Source organism: Podarcis raffonei, chromosome 3 (assembly GCF_027172205.1).
Source record: "Podarcis raffonei isolate rPodRaf1 chromosome 3, rPodRaf1.pri, whole genome shotgun sequence".
NCBI classification, from domain to species: Eukaryota; Metazoa; Chordata; class Lepidosauria; order Squamata; family Lacertidae; genus Podarcis; species Podarcis raffonei.
This window is the reverse complement of record NC_070604.1, coordinates 75,541,003-75,562,622: the sequence shown is the minus strand read 5'-3', so window position 1 is coordinate 75,562,622 and position 21,620 is coordinate 75,541,003. Positions and strand designations below refer to the sequence as shown.

At 41.3% G+C, this 21,620-nt stretch overlaps 1 protein-coding gene across 1 annotated transcript in view; it reads left to right on the top strand.

Moving 5' to 3' along the window:
• The window catches only part of THBS2 (thrombospondin 2), a 43,888-nt gene that overhangs the window by 19,904 nt on the left and 2,364 nt on the right, over window positions 1-21,620 (top strand). The window contains exons 10-21 of the mRNA XM_053382427.1: window positions 1,326-1,499; window positions 2,238-2,365; window positions 2,510-2,662; window positions 4,593-4,811; window positions 6,157-6,264; window positions 6,766-6,925; window positions 9,091-9,209; window positions 12,010-12,244; window positions 15,483-15,710; window positions 16,711-16,982; window positions 17,891-17,988; window positions 21,373-21,512. Coding sequence (XP_053238402.1) covers window positions 1,326-1,499; window positions 2,238-2,365; window positions 2,510-2,662; window positions 4,593-4,811; window positions 6,157-6,264; window positions 6,766-6,925; window positions 9,091-9,209; window positions 12,010-12,244; window positions 15,483-15,710; window positions 16,711-16,982; window positions 17,891-17,988; window positions 21,373-21,512 — 2,034 coding nt within the window. The remainder of the gene's footprint in view (window positions 1-1,325; window positions 1,500-2,237; window positions 2,366-2,509; window positions 2,663-4,592; window positions 4,812-6,156; window positions 6,265-6,765; window positions 6,926-9,090; window positions 9,210-12,009; window positions 12,245-15,482; window positions 15,711-16,710; window positions 16,983-17,890; window positions 17,989-21,372; window positions 21,513-21,620) is intronic.

Sequence of the window (21,620 nt, the reverse complement as noted above, 5' to 3'; positions counted from 1 at the left end):
AATGCACCAGTGAGAACACCAGATCAACTCACTCTACTGCCTCCAATTCCTGGTAAGAGGTAGTGATGCAGAAGTCAGGTGACTGATGGTGCTCTACCACATGGTCCACTACTGAATCATAACATTCTACTAGACTTAGGCTGCATTTCTGTGCACATTTATGAGGCAGTAAGTCACACTGAAATCAATGGAACTCACCTATGTAGGGGTCCACTATTTGCTCAGAGGTTTCCTAGGTTTATATTGGATAGTGTAGATGTTCTATAATTGATGTTCTATAATGGAAGCCTAACATTATTCTCATTATTTGAGTTTAACATCTACATGAAAAGCATGTTCTAGCAGGAGAGTGAAGTCTACAGTTTCATATGTAACCAGTAATGAAATTCAAATAGAAGAACCTCAGTTTTATATCATGAAATTTGCATCTTCCTATTATGTTTATTTCAATGAAAATGGGCTGAAACTGCTATAGCCTGAGGATGTGCAATGTTTTCATAAACTGATATCTACCTTTCAACTACTAATTGCTTCTTCACAACCTATTTGTTGATCATTCTTCCTGATTTGTTTGCCTACAGTTTTCAGGGAGGTTAGACAATGTCAGCTTTATAGTGAGCATTCATTCTGATTAGGAGGCTATATAACAACATCTTCCAGATCTTTCCTCCATCAATTTCTGTACTGCAAAATGTATTGGGGTTTTTTTTTGGGGGGGGGGTTGGATGCGAGGGTAAAGCAGATTTGTTGTGCAAGAGCATCAAATCTTCTTTGATTGTGCAATCTGAATTTGCCAGGGTGCATCTGAATCCCACTTGCAAAATCACACCCAGTCTTTTCTATGAAAATGACATAATTCAGATTTGTTGCATGTATTTGTATATATACATGGGCAAAGTCATGTGGAGAGAAACCTGGGGTAGATTACTATGTGGGCAAAAATATGCATTCTTTCTTGCACTGCATTTTCCTTCCGGAGTGCCAGTTGTCTTATTGGATTCAGGGGACTGAAGAGGCTGCCATCTACAACCCTTTTGTTTTAGTTACCCCATTGAAGTTAATGGGGTACTTCTGAGTAGGAGGATTGTGGATTATGGCCAAAACAGAATTTGCAGTTTGAGCAGATTTGCAATTTGAGCAGATTCTTTTCAGGTTCCTTGACTAGACCAGAAAGACAATTTGTATTCATTGTACTAGTGAAGTGGCCAGGTGAAATAACTTCTTGACATCACTGAATGACACCACTCTGTGTGGTCAGTGTTTTGTTTTCTTAACTGTACTGTGCTTGCCCATGCTAATTTTTCCTGTTGCCTGTCCTACTCCAGTCAATGGTCGATGGAGCCCTTGGTCTCCTTGGTCTGCATGCACTGTTACCTGTGGCGGAGGCATTCGGGAAAGATCTCGTCTCTGCAACAGCCCAGAGCCTCAGTATGGTGGAAAGGCATGTATGGGAGATGTCATACAGCATGATATGTGCAACAAACAGGATTGTCCAATAGGTGAGTGTGGAATGTGCTGGATAGTTAGCTGTGTTCTAAACAAAGATACCCAAGTATACTTCATGCCTCACATGGGATCTGGTACTCCAAACCATTCTGCTAGACCAGCCTACGATTGTTGGAGCAGCAACTGCACAGTGGCAGAACATAGGATTTGTATGCAGCAGGCTTTGGGCTGGGTTCAGCTAATGGGTCCTGCCTGTGGAAGCTCACACAAGGACTTGCCAGCACAATGGGGCTTTCTCCCCACTCCCACTGATTGGCTTGGGATGTGTGTGTCAGAAGAACGCCAAGAACAGTGCACAGGGGAAGGAGAGGAGAGATTGTTCCTCTAGCACAAGCCTGACAGAACAATTTCCTTAATGCTATATTGAATTCCTTCTCTGAGATTCAGTCACTGCCATCTCCAGTTAGAAGGATCTTGGCTGAGAGTGCTAAGAAAGGCACCTGCCTGAAACTGGAGAGTGGCTTCCAGTCTGGAGTAGACATTTTGAGCTGGCGGTTTCAGACATACTCCATCCTTACTGCTGTGCCTTCGTATACAACTTGTCCTTTTGGCATCGTCGATCTGGGACTGGTATAAAATATATTTGTAGTAAATTTTAATACAGTTGCTTCGAAGTGGGTGGGGAGATTTAATATAGAAATGATGTAAAGCTGTTTTTCTTCCTCTGTATTCAGATAAGGAGATTGGCTTAGTACTGGCACAATTAATGCTCTTTCCCCTTGCTTTGGCAGATGGATGTTTGTCAAACCCTTGCTTTCCTGGAGCAGAATGCAACAGCTTCCCGGATGGTTCTTGGTCCTGTGGTGCATGTCCTGCTGGTTACCTTGGAAACGGAACAGTCTGCGAAGACCTTGATGAGGTAGACACAGTTTTGGTTCATACAGAAATGCCGTTTTGACCCCACCCAATGGAAACACTTAGCCAACTTTGTTGGAGGTTCCTCAGTGATATAACTCAATACTTCTTTCTGGTTGTGTGTCGGTGTGTCTTTGTTTTTTTGCAGTGTGCAGTAGTGCCAGACGTTTGCTTTAAGTTAAATCAGAACCACCGTTGTGTAAACACCAATCCTGGATTCCATTGCTTGCCATGCCCTCCTCGCTACAAAGGAAGTCAGCCTTATGGGGTGGGCCTAGAGGCTGCCAAGAAAGAAAAACAAGTAAGTACTGTTGAACGAAGGCCAGTAACGGGATGGAAAATGTGATACATCTGCTATGAAAGTATGGCACAAAGAGGGTGATGAAGTATCAGTCCTGAAGACTTCATTGTCTTGGAGCATCTCGAAATGAGCAAGAGTGCAGCTTGCATGTTTAATAATGTACTCCTTAGATTGGAAACCTGGCATTCAAAACCACTCCAAACTTTTTAATAAATTGATCTCAAAAGTCATTTCTTTATATTAAAAAAAAAAATTAGTGCCAATTGAAAAGGGCCAAGAAGGTGTAACAGTGCATAAGAGGCGAGGGATTAATTCTTCACATAGCACAGGATGTAATGATGGCTGCTAACTTGGATGATTTTAAAATGGGATTAGAGAAATCTATGGAAAGGCTACTAGTTGTGATAGCTATACATTATCCCCGGTAACAAAGGCAACATGCCTCTCTGACTGAACACAAACAGGGAGAGTGCTCTTGCGCTCATGTTCTGTTTCTGGGCTTCTCATGCTCATCTTGTGAGAACAAAATACTGGAGCAGATGGGTCTGATCCAGAAAGCCTGTTCTTATGTTAGCCCTTCAGCCACAGGTTCTTCACTAACATATTCTTAATGCATTGCACTTGAGAACCAGCAAAATTAATACAAGGGATTGTTTGACACACTCTGTATGAAATAGGTCACTTTGGGGAGATCTTTATTCAGTGAACACGAGAAAATGCAACTAAATTAGATTTGATAAAAAGACATTCCCCACCCTCATTTTAAAATAGTTTCATTGGGTTTTACTCAGTCCCTTCATAGTTCTCCATGTTCTGGCTGACACGGTTTGTGAAGTCTAAATGTGAAACATCCGTTAATGTTAAACTACTCTAGCAAAGCTGTCAATCAAAACAATAGCAATACAGAAGTACCAGTCAGGACTTGTGGAAAAGAAATCACAGTCCATTAGGCTGTCTCTCTATGTAAAAACAAAAACAAAAACCCAAAGGCAGCTAAATAGCTGGTTTGGTGCTACATCCTGAAACTGCTGCAAAGGAAATGGGTGGGGTTGATTTACGTTAGTTAATGACATCCAGAATCAGCAGATGTAAGAGAATTTTGTGAAGTAATGTAAAATTCTGCTTAAGGCGACTCTTTAGTTAAATAAAGCATTATTCATAATTACTGCATTGACAAACGTGTGCAGCTAATTAGCTCAGTCAGCAAGGAAACGTTCCTTGAGGCTCTGCCCAGGATTTTAATAAAAGGTTGTTAAATCTGGGCCCAGCTAAAGGATGTGTGGCTCAAAGCTCAACAATATTATGGGAAACTAAAACTGCTGTTTATCTACTCTTCTGAATAATCAGATATTTTGGATGCTTCATGTGTCATTTGAGGGTAGTCTGTTGCCTGCTTGACTATCTGTACTGAAAATGTTTAAGATGAGGCATTTGAAAAACAGACATTTTTGGCCAACTTAGATGAATTCAAATTTGGCTTTGAATGGTTTTTCCAGCACTATGTGGAACTAAGTAGGTCTTGCCATCCAAAGCATCTCTTCTCTTGTGTTGTTAGCACACTTCTCACCCACAGATACTGTTGTGGTCCCAGCCATTGCAGGCAGGTTTTCCTGGTCCCAGCCACCATATATTGTCCTGTTCCTAAAGTCACCTGTACTGCAGAAAGCATCCTGCGAATTCTTTTCAAGTATTGTAACTTGCTACGATGAGGATGACATCAAAGCAAATATATAATAAACAAGCTCATGTCCCTGTAGCTCATAATACATTTATTTAGAGAAAATAAAATGGGATACCTTGCATCAAAGCATCACTGTCTCCTCCTCCAATTTAGCTGGGTCTGGTGCTGCAGTGATTTAGCTTAATTCAGCCCCAGACCCTTATGCCCCTACAGAAGCATGGTCTGAATGATTATGATTTGCTTTTTCAGGTATGTGAACCTGCCAATCCTTGCAAAGACAAGACACACAACTGTCACAGGTCAGCCGAGTGCATCTACCTTGGGCATTTCAGTGACCCCATGTACAAGTGTGAATGTAGGACAGGCTATGCTGGTGATGGATTCATTTGTGGTGAAGATTCTGATCTGGATGGATGGCCCAATCATAACTTGGTCTGTGCTGCCAATGCAACTTATCACTGCATAAAAGTAAGTAAGAAGCAATGGAAACGCCATAAATGTCTCAATGAAGGGCAGCTGATGGGCAAGTCTAGTGATAGCCTCTGGTGACCATCATTTTCTGAACGATTTGTTAGGCCACTGTTGAAATAAATATTTTTCCAAGGTTGGTAGGTCTCTCAGTTTATAGAATCTGTCCATTTTGGGCTCCTAGTCTACAAAAATTATATTCCTTTTATGATCCACTAAAAAGATATGACTGTATAGACATGTCAGAATTGGGGTCATTCCATTGAAATAGTTGAATGCACAATCTATTATTATTATTATTATTATTATTATTATTATTATTATTATTATTATTGCTGTTTTTGTGGTTATTATTATTATTAGAATTTATATACTGCCCAATACCCGGAGGTCTCAGGGCAGCTCATTGCTTCATACAAGGGCTGTGCTTCTGTCACCTTGGTACACCATCCTTTCATCACAAAGTATGGGTTAGTCAGGTTACTGATAACATACCCTCTCAACAAGTTAACCAAATAAACCAGTGAAAAGCAGATGAGTAAGCGCTGAAGGCAACCTTCATCAAACCATCAAAAACAATACAGCACCAAAGTATATCACACCCCAACAGCAAGTGAATTGAAACAAACCAGAATTTTGTGCCTTACTTTAAACTGTGAGAAATGCTTGTAACTTGAAGCTGAATGTGACTTTATAAGCCTGGGGGATGGATCTAGTAATGGATTTCTCTTTTCCTGCTTTTCCATGAACAGGGAGGGAGTATTAAATGTTCCTTGAGCATACAATTGAGATGTCAAATTCTTTCTGCCCTGGCTAATGTCTGCTCATTTGTTAATGTGACCAACTCAGCATATATGGTTCATTCTTTCTTTCTTTTTGGTTCCTGTCACCAGGACGTACTTCATTTGATTCAAGAAGAATCAAGAAAACTGCTTTCATTAAAAGACAAAAAACAAAACTCAAACATGCGGAATTCATTTAGGGGAGGTTCTTCCCAAAAGCCAAACCCATTATTTTTGTAGTACATATGTTGATTTAATAAAGGTTAAATGCTTTCCTTTAAAGCAATCTAGCAAAAATATAAGGTGGTAACCATCATCGGATATCATTCCACTTTAGCAATATAATCCAACACAAACCAAAAGGCTGCCTAAAAGTGTGTGAAAATTAATTGAATACATATGCATGTTGACTTTAGAAAAGACTTCAAAATTCCCATTTTGAATTTGCCCAGTGCCGTATTTTAGTCTCTGGAGAGGCATACAAACATTTAGTCAGAGTTTGGCATTATTATCAATTTGTGAAATAGAAGCGTGTGCCAATCTGGGGTTGTCTGTTTTTACAGGATAACTGTCCTCTTCTGCCTAATTCTGGACAAGAAGACTTCGATAAAGATGGAAAGGGAGACGCCTGTGATGAGGATGATGATAACGATGGTGTTGAGGATGATAAAGTAAGCTTGTTTTCATTAACCCATCTTCTCCTTTCAGAGGAAATAAATATGGACACCATTAAGAAGTTGTTGGTATATTTGCTGCATTCTCATTTCTCTACGTCTGTTGTCAGATATCAGAATTTAAACTGTACCATTTGGGATACCACTATTGCTTACAGATGTCGCTGATCATTACTTGTTCCACATTTCAGACCAACAGAAATTCTCAAAGAATGGCGCACTCTATGGGATTTTTACAGCTGTTTTGTTAGCTTGTCGTATTCATATGGGGAAAGGTTGAAAGACATTGAGTCTAGCAGAGTGTGTGAGAGAGTGATAGTCTTACATATGCCTCATTTGATGCTAATTTACTATTATTAGCCGTATTTACATGAAACCCTTGGGAACCCCAGTAGGTATATGCTATTTGATTTACAGAAAGGGAAAAGGTTGATTGGAAATATAATGGTCTCTGAGCTATGCTTACACATCTTTTCTTTAATCTTTTCCCTTTTTTAGGACAACTGCCCCCTGATTTTTAATCCTCGTCAGTTTGATTATGACAAGGACGAAGTTGGTGACCGTTGTGATAATTGCCCCTATGTGCACAATCCTGCTCAGATTGACACCGATAATAATGGAGAGGGTGATGCATGTGCGGTGGATATTGATGGCGATGGTAAATTCTTATTCATTCTCATATATTTTGTTTCTGTTCAACGTGGGAGAAACTGGTTCAAAATAAGCTATTGCTCTCACCCTTGTGAACAACTCTATCAAATCAATCCATGCATTGAAGGCAAAGGATAGGGTTGCCTCATTTGCAAAAAAGAGGACGCTATGACGACTCTCATTTTAAACACCCCTCCTATATGTAAGCTATAAAAGCTGTGATATATTGGTGAGGGGGGCAGGAGAAGAGAAGAGGAAAGCAAGCATTTTCAACCACCAGTTATGTTTATGAAGGATTTCTTAATCAAACAAAATCTTAGTGGTGTACCTAAAACTTATGGTTTGGTGGGGTTTACTGGGCAAATAATTTCATGGTAAAGTTTTTGCCATTTCCTCAAACCAGTTCTGGAACAGAATGGACTATTTGCATAGTCTCTCTGACAAGTCTTTAATGATCTTATAACGGGAAAGGTACTCTTTAAGAACCCAGGTCCCATTTTTAAGAATATAACATTCACTTGATATAATAATTTCAGAAGTAATGAAAATTATGGCCCAGCAATACCCATATTCTTTCTAATTATTTATGCTGTCAAATATGCTCGCATGAAGAGCCACACTTGAATCGCCAGCCAAATCAAATGTCTTCACCTAATGTGTTTGCCAAAACGCCTTAGGAGAAAAAAGGAAATTTCTTTTGGATGCTAGAATAATAAGGATCCCAAGTTACATTTTTGGCTCAGGGAGGAGGAAAAAACCAACAGTGACATTTCAGGTTATTAAACTGGCAAACCTGACCTGAACAGTAGCCCAGTACTGAAAAAACCTACCAACCTAAATATCTTTGGTGTTTTTGGAATGCCTCTAGGCTTGTGGTTTTTGGCATGACTTGGAAGCAGAAGCTTCAGTGTCCTTAGAGGGACGTTGCTGCTGCATTTCCTGGCAGATGAATCCCAGTTTTCAGCACTGGAGAAAAAAACCTGTTAAGCCTCAGATTTGATTCAATAAATGTGTAAAGTGTTGGGTGTGTGTATCAGTAGATATCTAAAACCCTTGAAGGTTTTCCATAGTATGGAGTTTCCATTAACACTCGTGGTTATTTATTTAGACATATCTAAATATCCAAGGCAGCTTACAATCAAAATATATATCATTGCAATAAAAATAAAAATATATAAACCAGTATTCCTGGAAAGGGTTTTCTTCTCATCTCCTCCAAGTATTGTAAGAATCAGCAAAAACTTTTATTACTAAAAAATAAATGAAATCTGAAATCTAAAACAAAACTGCATAAACCTCAGGTCAGCTCAGGGGATACATTTCATAGTAAATTTTATAGTATTGATTTAGGACATTTGTTGACCGCCTAATCAACAGATTGCTCTGGACTGTTTACACAGAGTTCAAACAATAAAAATATACTAGGGGACTGCACAAACCACAAGATTTGGATCAGACCTCATTTTGCTGCTTCAGAAAACTGTTTGCCTTGGTCCAAGTTGTTTCATAAGCTGCCTATCAGAGTACTGCTCTCTCCCATTCACTATTGGATAAAATCTGAAAAGTTGGACTGCCCTATCTTGAAAGGTCTGGATGAATCAACTACCTTCAATTGAGAATGGAAGCTGATAGGTCATCAATTGATTTGTCACAAAACAGGGTGGTTTTGTTCTTACCTTCTCACCGTCACCAGAAAATGTGTCAGGCAAAGCTTTTATGTGACCAAGAGTTGGGCAGGAGGGGTCACCACAGAGCTGAATTAGGGAAAGATCCACTCTAAAAGTATTTCACCAACCATGGGACCAGCTAGTACAACCCTACAGACTTTATAGTATTTGTAGCCTTGTATAAAAGGGGTTGTAATTTAGGGAAGGCACAGCAAGACAATCGCACCCCAGTTAACAAGCAAAGGACAAAGCAGTAGTGCTATCAGTTCAAGATATAATGTGTGCCACCTAGCATGGAGAGACCAGGCTTAAATACAAAAGCTCACTGGGTGACCATGGTCCCGTCATTGTCTCTTGGACACACTCAGTTTCCAGTGAGAATAAAATGGGGAAAATTCTCATTCATGGTTGTGCTAGTTTCTTGGAAACCAGTGCATGTTGCTTGATGCAAGTGGAATCTGAACATAACGCTTTTGTTTGAATTGCTTTTTTCCCATCCTGGCAGATGTTTTCAATGAACGCGATAACTGCCCATATGTCTACAACACAGACCAGAGAGATACAGATGGAGACGGAGTTGGTGATCACTGCGATAACTGCCCACTGGTGCACAATCCTGATCAGGTAAGTAGCATATACATGGGGAGACTGTATGGATGTGAAGAACCTCTGCCTTCACCCTTGTAGAGGTACCACTACACCGTACTGTGTACTATTAACACAGGCTGCCTTTTGCCTGCTTTGAGGGATATTTCAGCAAGGCTTGTTGTTCCTTTCTCCCCTTTTCAAGATCTAAATTCATACCTGGTTGGATTTAGGGGTAAACAAGGTTTTCGTTATTGCAGAGATACTCAGTGTTCCAATTATATGCTTTTGGGGGTAGATTGTTTCAAGATGCAGGAAAGCAAGAATAAAGGAGAGCTTTTGTTCAATAGTCTTCCATCCCTCTTCCTAATAGGGAGTCTTCTAGTTTGAGTGCAGGTTCATACATGCATCCAGCAACCACCCTGTGAGGTGATGACTTGTATGTGTGACATCATACATCCAACACCACATGTGGAGATTCCACTCCCAGCCTGCAATATTTTCAATGGAGGCAGCTCATACATTCAGTTCCAAGTCATCCACCACCAGAATCCTGTGCATGTCAACTCAGAAAATCTGACTCCCAGTTTCACCCCAGGAACATCTCCTGCTATTTTCTCAATTAAAGGTAAAAAAAGGACCCCTGGACGGTTAAGTCCAGTCAAACTTGACTATGGGGTATGATGCTCATCTCGCTTCAGGCTGAGGGAGCCAGCATTTGTCCACAGACAGCTTTCAGGGTCATGTGGCCAGCATGACTAAACCACTTCTGGTGCAATGGAACACTGCGACGGAAACCAGAGCGCACAGAAACGCCGTTTGCTTTCCTGCCACAGTGGTACCGATTTATGTACTTGAAGTGGTGTGCTTTCGAAGTGCTAGGTTGGCAGGAGCTGAGACAGAGCAACGGGAGCTCACCCTGTCACGGGGATTCGAACTGTCAACCTTCTAATCAGCAAGCCCAAGAGGTTCAGTGGTTTAGACCACAGTGTCACCCATTTCCCTTTCTCAATTATGCCCCAATATATACAAGAGATCACCCCTTTCTTGTCACTAGTTTCTCGCCAGGTTGGTTCTGATGAAGGAGAAGGTGGGGAGCACATGAGATTTATGTGTGAAACAAACTGTGTGCCTCCGGGAGAGATTATGTATATGTATGTGCTTTTTTATTTGGCCCACCAGGCACTTTAAAATGGGTAACACAACTCCCAGACCACAATGGGCTTTCCAGCTCTGCATTTCAGAAATGCTACGTTCTAGACTTACTTGTAATTCTATTCGGGAAGTGGGAGGGGAAACCACCCAGTTTACGTAGAATTAATATGGTTCTGTTCAGTCACAGGGCACATGTTTATATTAAAGGCAAATGTTGGTGGCAAACTGCATGGTTTGAGGTAAATTGAATGCCCAGGTTATTTTAAAAAAGAAAGAGTTCAGCTTTTCAAGTTTTCAAAGCTCTGACACAACAGCTTTGCCTTTGATTTGGATGAATGGTCTGGAATTTCTAATTGCGCAAAGTTATTGCCGTTGGCTTCTCGGGACATATATACATAAAAACCCTGAAAGCAGCTGAGGTCAATAGCAGTCACTCATAACATAAGAATGCTGCCTAGGCAAGAGAAGTTTCTCACGAGAGCAGCGCCACTTTTCTCATCTGCAAAATCTTACAAAGGGGCCTAAGGCTAGAACTGAGATCTGTTGAGGACGTCAAAGGTCTTCCTGTGTGTTGGCACCAATTTCATCCATTAAAATGCCTGCATTGCATTTTCATCTTGCACTCTTCTTAACAGATACTTTGGGGGCAGATGCCAAATGCTTACAGTATGAAAACAGATGCAAAAAAGAGAGAAAAGACCACGATTCTGGAAGAATTAATGTTATGTTGGTAAAATTGTATGAGTTAAAGATCAGTTAGAAAACATCTCTTCAAGCATACCGCCACCTACCCTGATAATCTACTTTTTCAGCTTAGCCAGCCTCTGTTCTATGCAAGAAATAACACAGAAACCATGCTTCGCGAACTTCTGATAAATGACACATTTCGTCCTTCCATTAAAATTGGAGGGATCCTATGGGCTTGCATCTGTTTGCTTTTAGGACTAAAAAATATAAAGGTAAAGGGACCCCTGACCATTAGGTCCAATCAGGACCGACTCTGGGGTTAGTGCTCATCTCGCTTTATTGGCCAAGGGAGTCGGCGTACAGCTTCCGGATCATGTGGCCAGCATGACTAAGCTGCTTCTGGTGAACCAGAGCAGCACACGGAAACGCCGTTTACCTTCCCACAGGAGCGGTACCTATTTATCTACTTGCACTTTGACGTGCTTTCGAACTGCTAGGTTGGCAGGAGCAGGGATTGAGCAACGGGAGCTCACCCCGTCGCGGGGATTCGAACCGCCGACCTTCCGACCAGCAAGTCCTAGGCTCTGTGGTTTAACCCACAGCGCCACCCATGTCCCAGGTGGGATATAAATTTGTTGTTTAGTTGTTTAGTCGTGTCCGACTCTTCGTGACCCCATGGACCAGAGCATGCCAGGCACGCCTGTCTTCCACTGCCTCCTGCAGTGGGATATAAATACAACAGATAAATAAAAGTAAGTAAGTAAATAAGGGTATCGGCTTAAGAGTCAGTAGATTTAAATGAGGAATTTGAAATAAGAATCTATTTTGCAAGTTTGGGATATCTCAGTATGTTTATAGAATATTACTTTTCAGATTGCCTTCATTATACATTAACATTTCTGAAGGGAACCATTAACAGTGTGATCATGTGGTTCCCCCGCCTTTTTTGGTTCACTGTTTCAAAAATTCAAATCTTGTTTCCTGTCCCCACCTTTAGACTGATGTGGACAATGACCTGGTTGGTGATCAGTGTGACAACAATCAAGACATAGATGAAGATGGCCACCAGAATAACAAAGACAATTGTCCGTACATTTCCAATGCCAATCAGGCTGACCATGACAAAGATGGTAAAGGGGATGCTTGTGATTCTGATGATGACAACGATGGCATCCCAGACGACCGGGACAACTGCCGACTCACATACAACCCTGACCAGAAGGATTCCGATGGTAAGACTATGGGCACTTTAAAGACATATACGGTGGCATATCCTTTTGTGGACTACAGTCACCTTCAGGCATACAATGGTGTGCTCCAGGGATGGAGAACCTATTCCCCTCCAGATGTTGCTAGACCACAACTCACATCATCTCTACCATGCTGGCTGAGGTTGTTGGGAATTGTAAGCTGACAACATCTAGAGGGCCAGAAGCCCACCTTCCCTGCTGCAGTCCATGAAAGCTTATGCCATGGTAGATTTGTTAGTGCCATAGACTTGGGGGTTTCTTGAGTGAAGACTAAAGATGGTCCTCTCAATCCAAGCTGAGCCTAGCAGTAGATGCTGTGTTGCCCTAGATCTATCTCCAGCTGAATCGGTGCTGCGTACTGGGACTGAGAGCAGGACAGGGGAGGTGGCGGCGAGGTTGGCCTAGTGAAAACATGCCAGCAGAAATGCCAGGTTGGCTCAGCCAGTGTATTTGCACAGTGTTTTTGCCTTGTTCTCCATCCATCTTGGTTTGCAGCAGTGACTCATCCACAGGGAGTGGAGGCCAGCAGTGCAGCCCTACCATAGCATCTGCTACTGGCATATGTGTTGGAAAGCTGATCAAAGTTTGACTTGTTTCTATCACAGATGAGTCTGTCCAGGTGTGTTTGCACCCAGCTGCTGGCATGCCTGTAGTGTTGGATCCAGTTCTGAAAGTATTCCTAGGTCTGGAGAATTCACAGGTGGTCTCCTTTTAATGGTGTACTACTTTTAAGCGCAATGGCATTAGCAAGTTGATTTTGTAGGTGATCAAGCAGGAGGGCCATGACTGCTTTGTGATGCTCAGAGTATCCCTTTGTAGTAGAATCTGACAATACTGTAATGAAAAACATCCGTACAGGTTGTTTATGAGACATCTTCGTAAAATATTCTTTGAGAAGCTAAGAAAGAAAACTGGGATTAATAACTTCTGCAAAGAATTATAGCTTGAACAGAGTACTGAAGTGAGATGACTAATAAAAGTAGCATTATTATTATTATTATTATTATTATTATTATTATTACTATTACTACTACTATTATTAGCCACCCATCTGACTGGCCACTCTGGGCGGCTCTCAAAAAAATATTAAAAACACAATAAAACAACCACCATTACAAACTTCCCTGAACAGGGCTGCCTTCAGATGTCTTCTAAAAGTCAAATAGTTATGCAAGAATATGTTTAGCATCCCTTAGCTCATCAAAGGTACACCCAAACACATCCGTTTGTTGAAATCTTTATGAGGGTTTTCTGCCTGGAGTAATCTTACTAAATAGTTTTAATATATTTGAAAGTAGTGCTTTGAAAACGAGTGAGCCAATCCATAAGCCAGCTGCCTCAAGGTCATCCAGTGACCTCACAGCTGAGTGGGGAACTTGAATCTGGCTCTTCCTGCTCCTTAGCAGACAGTACACAACACTAGCTCTCGGGTTAACACCACAGCAGATCCTGCCCACTTATTTATTCTGCCCAGTTACATCTCTAATCACATAGAGCAGGTGGAGTTTAGATTTCTCACCAGTTAGCTGTTCTATGACGGATACCCCACAGTGTCATTTGAATCTAGGGTCAAGAAATAATTCAGAATTTTACTGTGTCCTGAACAACCATCTTCCAGAAAGCAGACCTCCAAGGAGCCTGTGGTCATGGCTGGTGGGGCAGATGCTTTCTAAACTTTTTGATGAAAAAACAGCCTTGTCAGCAATCAGCACCACAGGGAACGTAAGAAACATATGTGGTGAAAAATTAAAACCTCATTTGGACAAAGAAATTGCTTCTTTGATGTTGGCAAGAGAATAAAACTGGGAACATACACTTTCCCCCTTAAGTGTAAAGATAAACACGTTCAGGAGCATACAGCTGGTCAGAATTTGGAGTTCAACTTGGCAACTAGCCAGCCAGTCAGTCCGTGGAATGTGAAGCCATTTTCTCACAGAGATGAACTACAAAAAGCATCTGAGATGCTTGACTCTGTATTTTTTAAAAAAAAACATTTTTGGCAGTTCCATAACAAAGTCTGTCCTTGAGGATTAGAATAGAAGATTGGAGTAGAGAGACAGTGTTCTAATGAAACATGCCTGCGAAACATGTGGTAGGAGTCTCTACTGATAAGAGAAATGAATGCAGACAACAATAAGTGAATCTGCATAAACATAATTGGCTGAGATTCTCATCATCCCCCCCCCAACCAAGTTTAGTGTCCTCACGACTGGAGAGAAACACAGGAATTGTATTTCCTTATCAAAGAAAAAAGTTTGGGGGAAATGTTGTAGAATGTGTGCGCACGCCTTTAAAAAGGACTTGTGGAACAGGATTTGCATGTTGTCTGTGAACACAGAAAACATATTTGTGACATTTCAGTTTTGCTGTTTTGACATTTATTTGAATGTCTACTGTTCTTCAACCCAAATAACTCTTTAACCCAAACCAGTATAAATATTACATTCTAGGACACACAGCTTGCAAAGTATTTACCACATTGCCAACATCAGGGCTTCCTTATAACAGATCTGGTGGTTGCAGTCTCTGTTCACTTGAATGACTCTGTCTTAAATACCACATTAATCACTCAAGATTTCATTATAGCCACATTCCAAGTTTTAGGGGGGGAAATGATTATTTATCCCATAGCTTATCACTGCTCTCCCTCCCTCCCTCTCTCACAGTCTCTCATAAATAAAGAGTAGCCAAGAGCTGTTTTAATATGATTTACTGTAATGCCTTCTTCACTCATTTGCTACAGATGTGACAAAAGTACATGGTCACAGTCTTAAGTATTCATGACAGAACAATGCTGAAGGCATCTGATGACATGGAGATAATATGGAGTTTTAAAATTCCAAAGCTCCTTTTTAATATTGTGGTTCTCCTGGCTTGTTAGGTTATAAGGGAGTCATTTGTTTTTGTCAGCAACTGATTTCCCAGATGGCCTGGGCCCATCCCCAGATTTGCACAGTCCTGTCTGCTCTGCAGATCCCATCTTGCACAGAAGGTTGGAGTAGTCACCCACCAAGGTCCCTTGCAACTCACCCACTGCGCTATCCATTCCATTCCCCTGGAATGGAAGATGGTAGCCCCTCTTCTCTTAAATTTGATTCTGTTGTCTAGAGAAGGTGGGATGGCTGCTTCCTTCCTTCCTGTCGAACATGGCTTCTTCCTACAGAAAGAGAGATGTGTGACTATAACGTGAAAACTATTCAATGTTTTGTGTGCATTTTAGGTGATGGCCGAGGTGACATCTGCAAAGATGACTTTGACAATGACAAAGTCCCAGATATTTTTGATGTTTGTCCTGAAAATGATGCCATTAGTGAAACTGATTTCAGAAAGTTCCAGATGGTCCCATTGGATCCTAAAGGAACAGCTCAGATTGACCCAAATTGGGTTATTCGACATCAGGGCAAAGAACTCGTACAGACGGCTAACTCAGATCCTGGCATAGCTGTAGGTGAGTATGATTCAAATTAATCAATTGATTAATTGATGATATGAACAGACTTACACCAAGAGGACAGAGTTTAGTGTTTCACAAGGGCGTCCATAAACCCAGTAGCTTTTTGGACTTTGTTTTCTTGAAACAGATCCCCATGACATATTATAAACTGCTTTTGAAACACATCTGCCTTGTGTGATGTTGGGGCCGTAGGTTAAACACTGCAAATTCAGAACCTGACGGAATGCATGAAATTAGCCACATGGTTCTCCGAATTGTGCACAACTATTAGCTAGAAATTAGATTGCCCGAGCTGCTGATCAGAAGAAGCTGAAATATTTGAGGCAGTTTATATGTTCAGTTTAAGAATCTCTTTCTAAAGTTAACATTCTGAAATGGATTTGGAAAAGTTGGAAGCACAGATAACTTCTGAGGAATGTTTGGCAATAATAAAGAGCTGCCTAATAACAAGTCAGCATTCATAGATGATTTACATTGGAGTATATATATATATATATATATATATATATATATATATATATGACTGGATGGAATGTATTAATCTTTCTGCATCAGGCTGTGGGACATAACCCATAATATTGCTCTTGCATGTGGTATACAAGCATTTCAAAAGCATTCTGTAATTGTCACTTTTTTCTTTTTAAATATTTTGAACTTTTGTTTTTCATGGCTGTAGAACTGAACTGAAAAATGTGAGGGTCCTTCCTATATCAAGGTCCATGTGTGCATCAATAAATATGCCTATTTAAAAATGATTTCATTATAAAGCAAGTATGAAGTAACAGAAAGGGTAGTGATTGATGAAGCCTAGAAACCAAAGAACTGATAATATGACTGGAGAAAGAAGGGGTGAACCAAATCAAATAGCATCATAATAGAAAGTAATGGCAAGTGCCTGAGACTAAATGGATAATCTAGCTTCTTTCTGCCCAAATTCTCAACAAGCTGCAATCCCTTTGGGAACTGAACACCTACATTTTCTACCCTCCTCCAGGTTATGATGAGTTCAGTTCTGTTGACTTCAGTGGTACGTTCTATGTCAACACAGACCGGGATGATGACTATGCTGGGTTTGTCTTTGGCTACCAGTCCAGCAGTCGCTTCTATGTCCTGATGTGGAAACAAATTTCCCAGACATATTGGGAGGACAAGCCCACCAGAGCTTATGGTTACTCAGGGGTATCACTTAAAGTAGTGAACTCTACAACTGGCACTGGCGAACATTTGAGAAATGCCCTTTGGCATACAGGAAACACACCTGGACAGGTAAGAGGTATATGAGTCACATTCAGCTAAGTGTTCTTCGAATTGTCCCCTTCTCATATACCATCATGACATAGCATTGGAAACCATTGTTTTGGTCCTATCTTTCATTATAATGATCAATCAATGGCCAAGTTTTTATTTCATTCTATTTCTTTTTAATTGGATATTGTCTTGGAAACTTTTGGCCGGGATTAAACTGCCCCACCCAAGAAGCCTCCACCTCCAGGTTTGACTTCAATAGTGACCCTGTGTCCAATTATTTTCTCCCGTATTAGTGAATTGTTGTCTTTTGCTCTTTGCAGGAGAAAGTACAGTCTGGTACCTTGGATCACGAACGCCATGCAAGTCTAATGTTTTGGGTCCCAAACACCGCAAACCTGGAAATGAGTGTTCCGGTTTACGAACGTTTTTTGGAACCCAAACGTCACGGGTGGCTTCCACGGCTTCTTATTGGCTGCAGGAGTTTCCTGCAGCCAATCGGAAGCTGTGCTTTGGTTTCCGAACGTTTTGGAAGCTGAACGGACTTCCGGAATGGATTCCGTTCGACTTCTGAGGTAGCACTGTACTGCGCTTGGGAATACTTTTGCCAAATGGGTTTTTTACATCCAAACCTGAGCAGCCCAGGGATCCCTTTGTGTAGAAAGACAGTGCACCCTTTACAGCTACCCAAAATATGCAACACTCCCTCTGCTCCCTGTCTAATCACAACAGCATTTAGCTGGGAAAGCTGCAGAATGAACATCTCATATTAACTGACCAAACTGGAGGGAGGCATAGAAACTATGGCAGCACATTTAAAATGTGGGTTGTGGTTTCTATCTAAAAGATAGAGTTTATAGGAATTGGATTTGCCCCACTTCTTAATGCAAATCACTCACTGAAGTGTTGTTTTTTAACTTCTTCCACAGGTGCGTACCTTGTGGCACGACCCCAAGAATATCGGCTGGAAAGATTACACTGCTTACAGGTGGCATTTGGTCCACAGGCCTAAGACGGGATTAATAAAGTATGACATTTCTTGTAATACACTGTATTGCTTTTCCATCTGATCATAAATGAGGTTTTATTTAGTGGTTTGTAACCAAATTCCAGCACTGTCACTTCATTTATGGCAGACTTTCGGCACTGGAAGATTTGGGAGTGTTCCCCAGCTTTCCACGCCATCAGATGTGTTCGATTTCCTTTCAATGGCTCATATAAACACAGCCATTATTAGATAAAAAAATGATACCTCCAAATTTTTGGACTGTTTTTCTGTACTAATCTGAATTTTTTGGGGGGAAAAGAAAAATGTCAAAACAAAGCTAAAATGAAGATTGGAAGAACTGATTTCCCCCTTCTTAGAACTAAAGGGAATTGAGATTAAGGCAACTCTAAATATTTTCGTAGACTTGTGATGTTAGCTCTGATTTGTCCATCTGAAGCCAGTCTTAACTTAAATGCAGACATGCAGCCATTTATTCACACAAATTATTTCAGTGAAATACCCCCATTCTCACATGTTTTTTTCATGATAAAATGCCTGCAGTGTCAGGACTCCCATGCAAATGTGACATTGTGTGAGAATGGTGCAGGCAATATGCCTTTTCAGTAAATAAAACAGACGTTCTTGTCATTGGTAAACTCAGTCGCATGGGTCCTTTAGGCAAATTCAAGTTTTTAAGAAATAGTATATAGTTTGGGCCTTTGTGGTTTACAATATAAAAGCACAAAAATATATAACATAGTAACAAACAACCACTATAGCAACCCCCCCCCCCCCGTTTAAAAGGCCATGTATTGTTTAATTAGCCAAAGGACTGGGAGAAGAGGAATGTTTTGCCTGGCATCTGTACATGTCGGGAGCTTTTTACGTGGGGGGGGGGCATTCAAACAGGTAATTGTCTCATTTCCCACTAGAAAGCACTTGAGGGAGGGATTTCTTATGTTATATATATATAATGTGCCCAATAAGCACATTTGCCTGGCAGCACTGTAGCCCATAGATTGAAGCAAAATACTGGGCAAATTTTCTCTCTGCGATGGTCTCATCATAGGAAAAAGCTGTCCCATGAGCTCTTGCTGCAGAGAGGAGGGGAAGCCTATATAAGGCTGCTTCCCCTGGAGCATAGAGCCATTTTGCTTTGAGAGCTTCCTGCCCGCACACCCTTTTGTTAGAGCCTTCACTGAGCAATTTTGGGTCGCTGGTTGACAGGGCTGGAAATGAATTCCTCCCACCCTGTCAACCTGATTGGCACTTGGTTAGGTTTTTCCCCACCTTTCCCTCAGTGAAATTATGGCTTCCTTGTTAGGTGGAAGAACTTTGTTTGAGTGCGGAAATGGCATTGGTCAGGATCAACATAGTATATGGGGGGGGGCATAAGGGGCCTGTGGGGAGGATTGACCGCAGCAAACCTAATCGTGGGTTTGGTATCTGCCTGGTTGGAATCTGCACCCTGGTCCCCCAGTGAGAACTTGCTTGCTTGACTTGCACCATGGCAAGGTTCAACCCTGGCCAACTCCCATGGTACAGGTTTGGAGAGATCCAAACCCAGTGGATCCATTCCATCAACATGGGGCTTGTGGAATGATGAAGGGGTCGTGGGACCCAATGCCATGCCAACCCTTTGCCCTGCCTGCTGTTGTCAGTTAAAGATTTGGCCTGATTTTATCCCATCGCCATTGTACAGTCCGGTTGTTTTGCTGCTCTCATGGGTCACATAATGTCCCCACCTGGGCAACCACATAAAAGAAAATTATGGCTCTGGTTAAATATCTTGGCACCTTAAAAGAACCTGTAGGGCACATATGGGTGGCTGTTAGCTATTGCGGTCTGCAGTTGAAGATGGGAACCTAGGTAGATTGGTCTAGCCCAATAAAGTGGTACCTTGGGTTAAGTACTTAATTCGTTCTGGAGGTCCGTTCTTAACCTTAAACTGTTCTTAACCTGAAGCCCCACTTTAGCTAATGGGGCTTCCCACTGCTGCCGCGCCGCCAGAGCACGATTTCTGTTCTCATCCTGAAGCAAAGTTCTTAACCCGAGGTACTATTTCTGGGTTAGAGGAGTCTGTAACCTGAAGTGTATGTAACCTGAAGCGTATGTGACCTGAAGTGTATATAACTTGAAGTGTATGTAACCTGAGGTACCACTGTACAGCTGTTGTAGTTCTGAATGAATATGTAGCCATACAGCTCACCAGCCTACTTCCTGGATTTAGCTATATTGTTTGAGCATATAAGAGAAGATTTCTCAACTGGTTGTAAGATATAACTTATTGGGCATATAACCGCATAAGGACACAGCAGAAACTCAACTTCTCCAGGTTATAGCTGGATCATCATTCACACACAGCCAGATGCAAGGCTTCCATCTGTTCTTGGCACCGCTGAACAGTTGCTTATCCAGAACCTTTAAACTTGTAACATTTGTTAATTCATGTAGGTTTTTGCACTCTAATTTGACTCTTAAGAATAATTGAGCATTTTTCAGAAGTCAGATGCACACCAGATGCGTTCTGATGTGCATCCAATCTCCATGAGTCACACAGCACCCAGAATACACAAGTATGGACAACCAGTTCCCAGGAAAATTTGTCATCCCTTTGACCTTTTGGAGTTAGTGAAACTTAAGTTAATCATGGCTGACTTTTAATGTGGCTCAAGCATGGTAGCATTCTCTGGGTTGGTGTTAAAGTCTGTCGTGGTGTAACCATTCTCTGGCAGGAATATATATATATATTTCTGTGAGTTTCTCTCACATTCAATTAGCCCTCCTTTGACAGCTATATTTTCCCATGCTCCCACATCTAGAAAGCAGTGCCACAAACAAATCCTAATAATTATGTTCTCAGCAAAACCTAGGGCTTTGAAATAGAACACGTATACCACTTATTTCATTGCATAAGCCAACCATTAACTGTCTGAGGTTAGCGGGAATGTTTCTTTATGAAAACAGGCTAATGTATTATGGAATATTTAGCAATTTCAGCTGAAATGCACAATAACATCAGCTGTCAGAGATCACACAGTGCACAATGTGACCTCAAGACTATAGAGTTGTTTCTTCAACTTGTGTTCATGACAACAACAACAACAACAACAATGTTGGAAGCCACTCTGAGCAGCTTCCAACAGAATATGCATCTTACCCCTCCTCAGTATAGATTCACTTCATTGGACTTGTCTGGCCTAAATCAGAACTGGGAAATCTTTTTCAGATGTGTCCATAAAACTACTTCTGTGAGGAGTGTTTGAGCAGACTGTGTGTTAGATAGGTAAACTGTGTGTAGACAAACCTGGGTGTGAATCTGATGTCACTTTGTTTTTCTTATAAGAGCTTTTACTGCCACTAGAAAGGAAGTGTATCATTTCAAGAATGGTGTCTAATCTAGACTTTGTTCCCCTTTCAAAGGGTTTTAGTGTACGAAGGAAAGCAGGTCATGGCAGACTCTGGACCAATCTATGACAAAACCTATGCTGGTGGGCGATTAGGTCTTTTTGTCTTTTCACAAGAGATGGTATACTTCTCTGACCTCAAGTATGAATGCAAAGGTAAGTTAATGCATTCATCATCATAATGGTAATAACTACTTTAGTGTTTGCAGGGGGTTGCAGACTTTTTCAATGGGAGGGACCATGGACCTGATCCAGCAGGGTCTT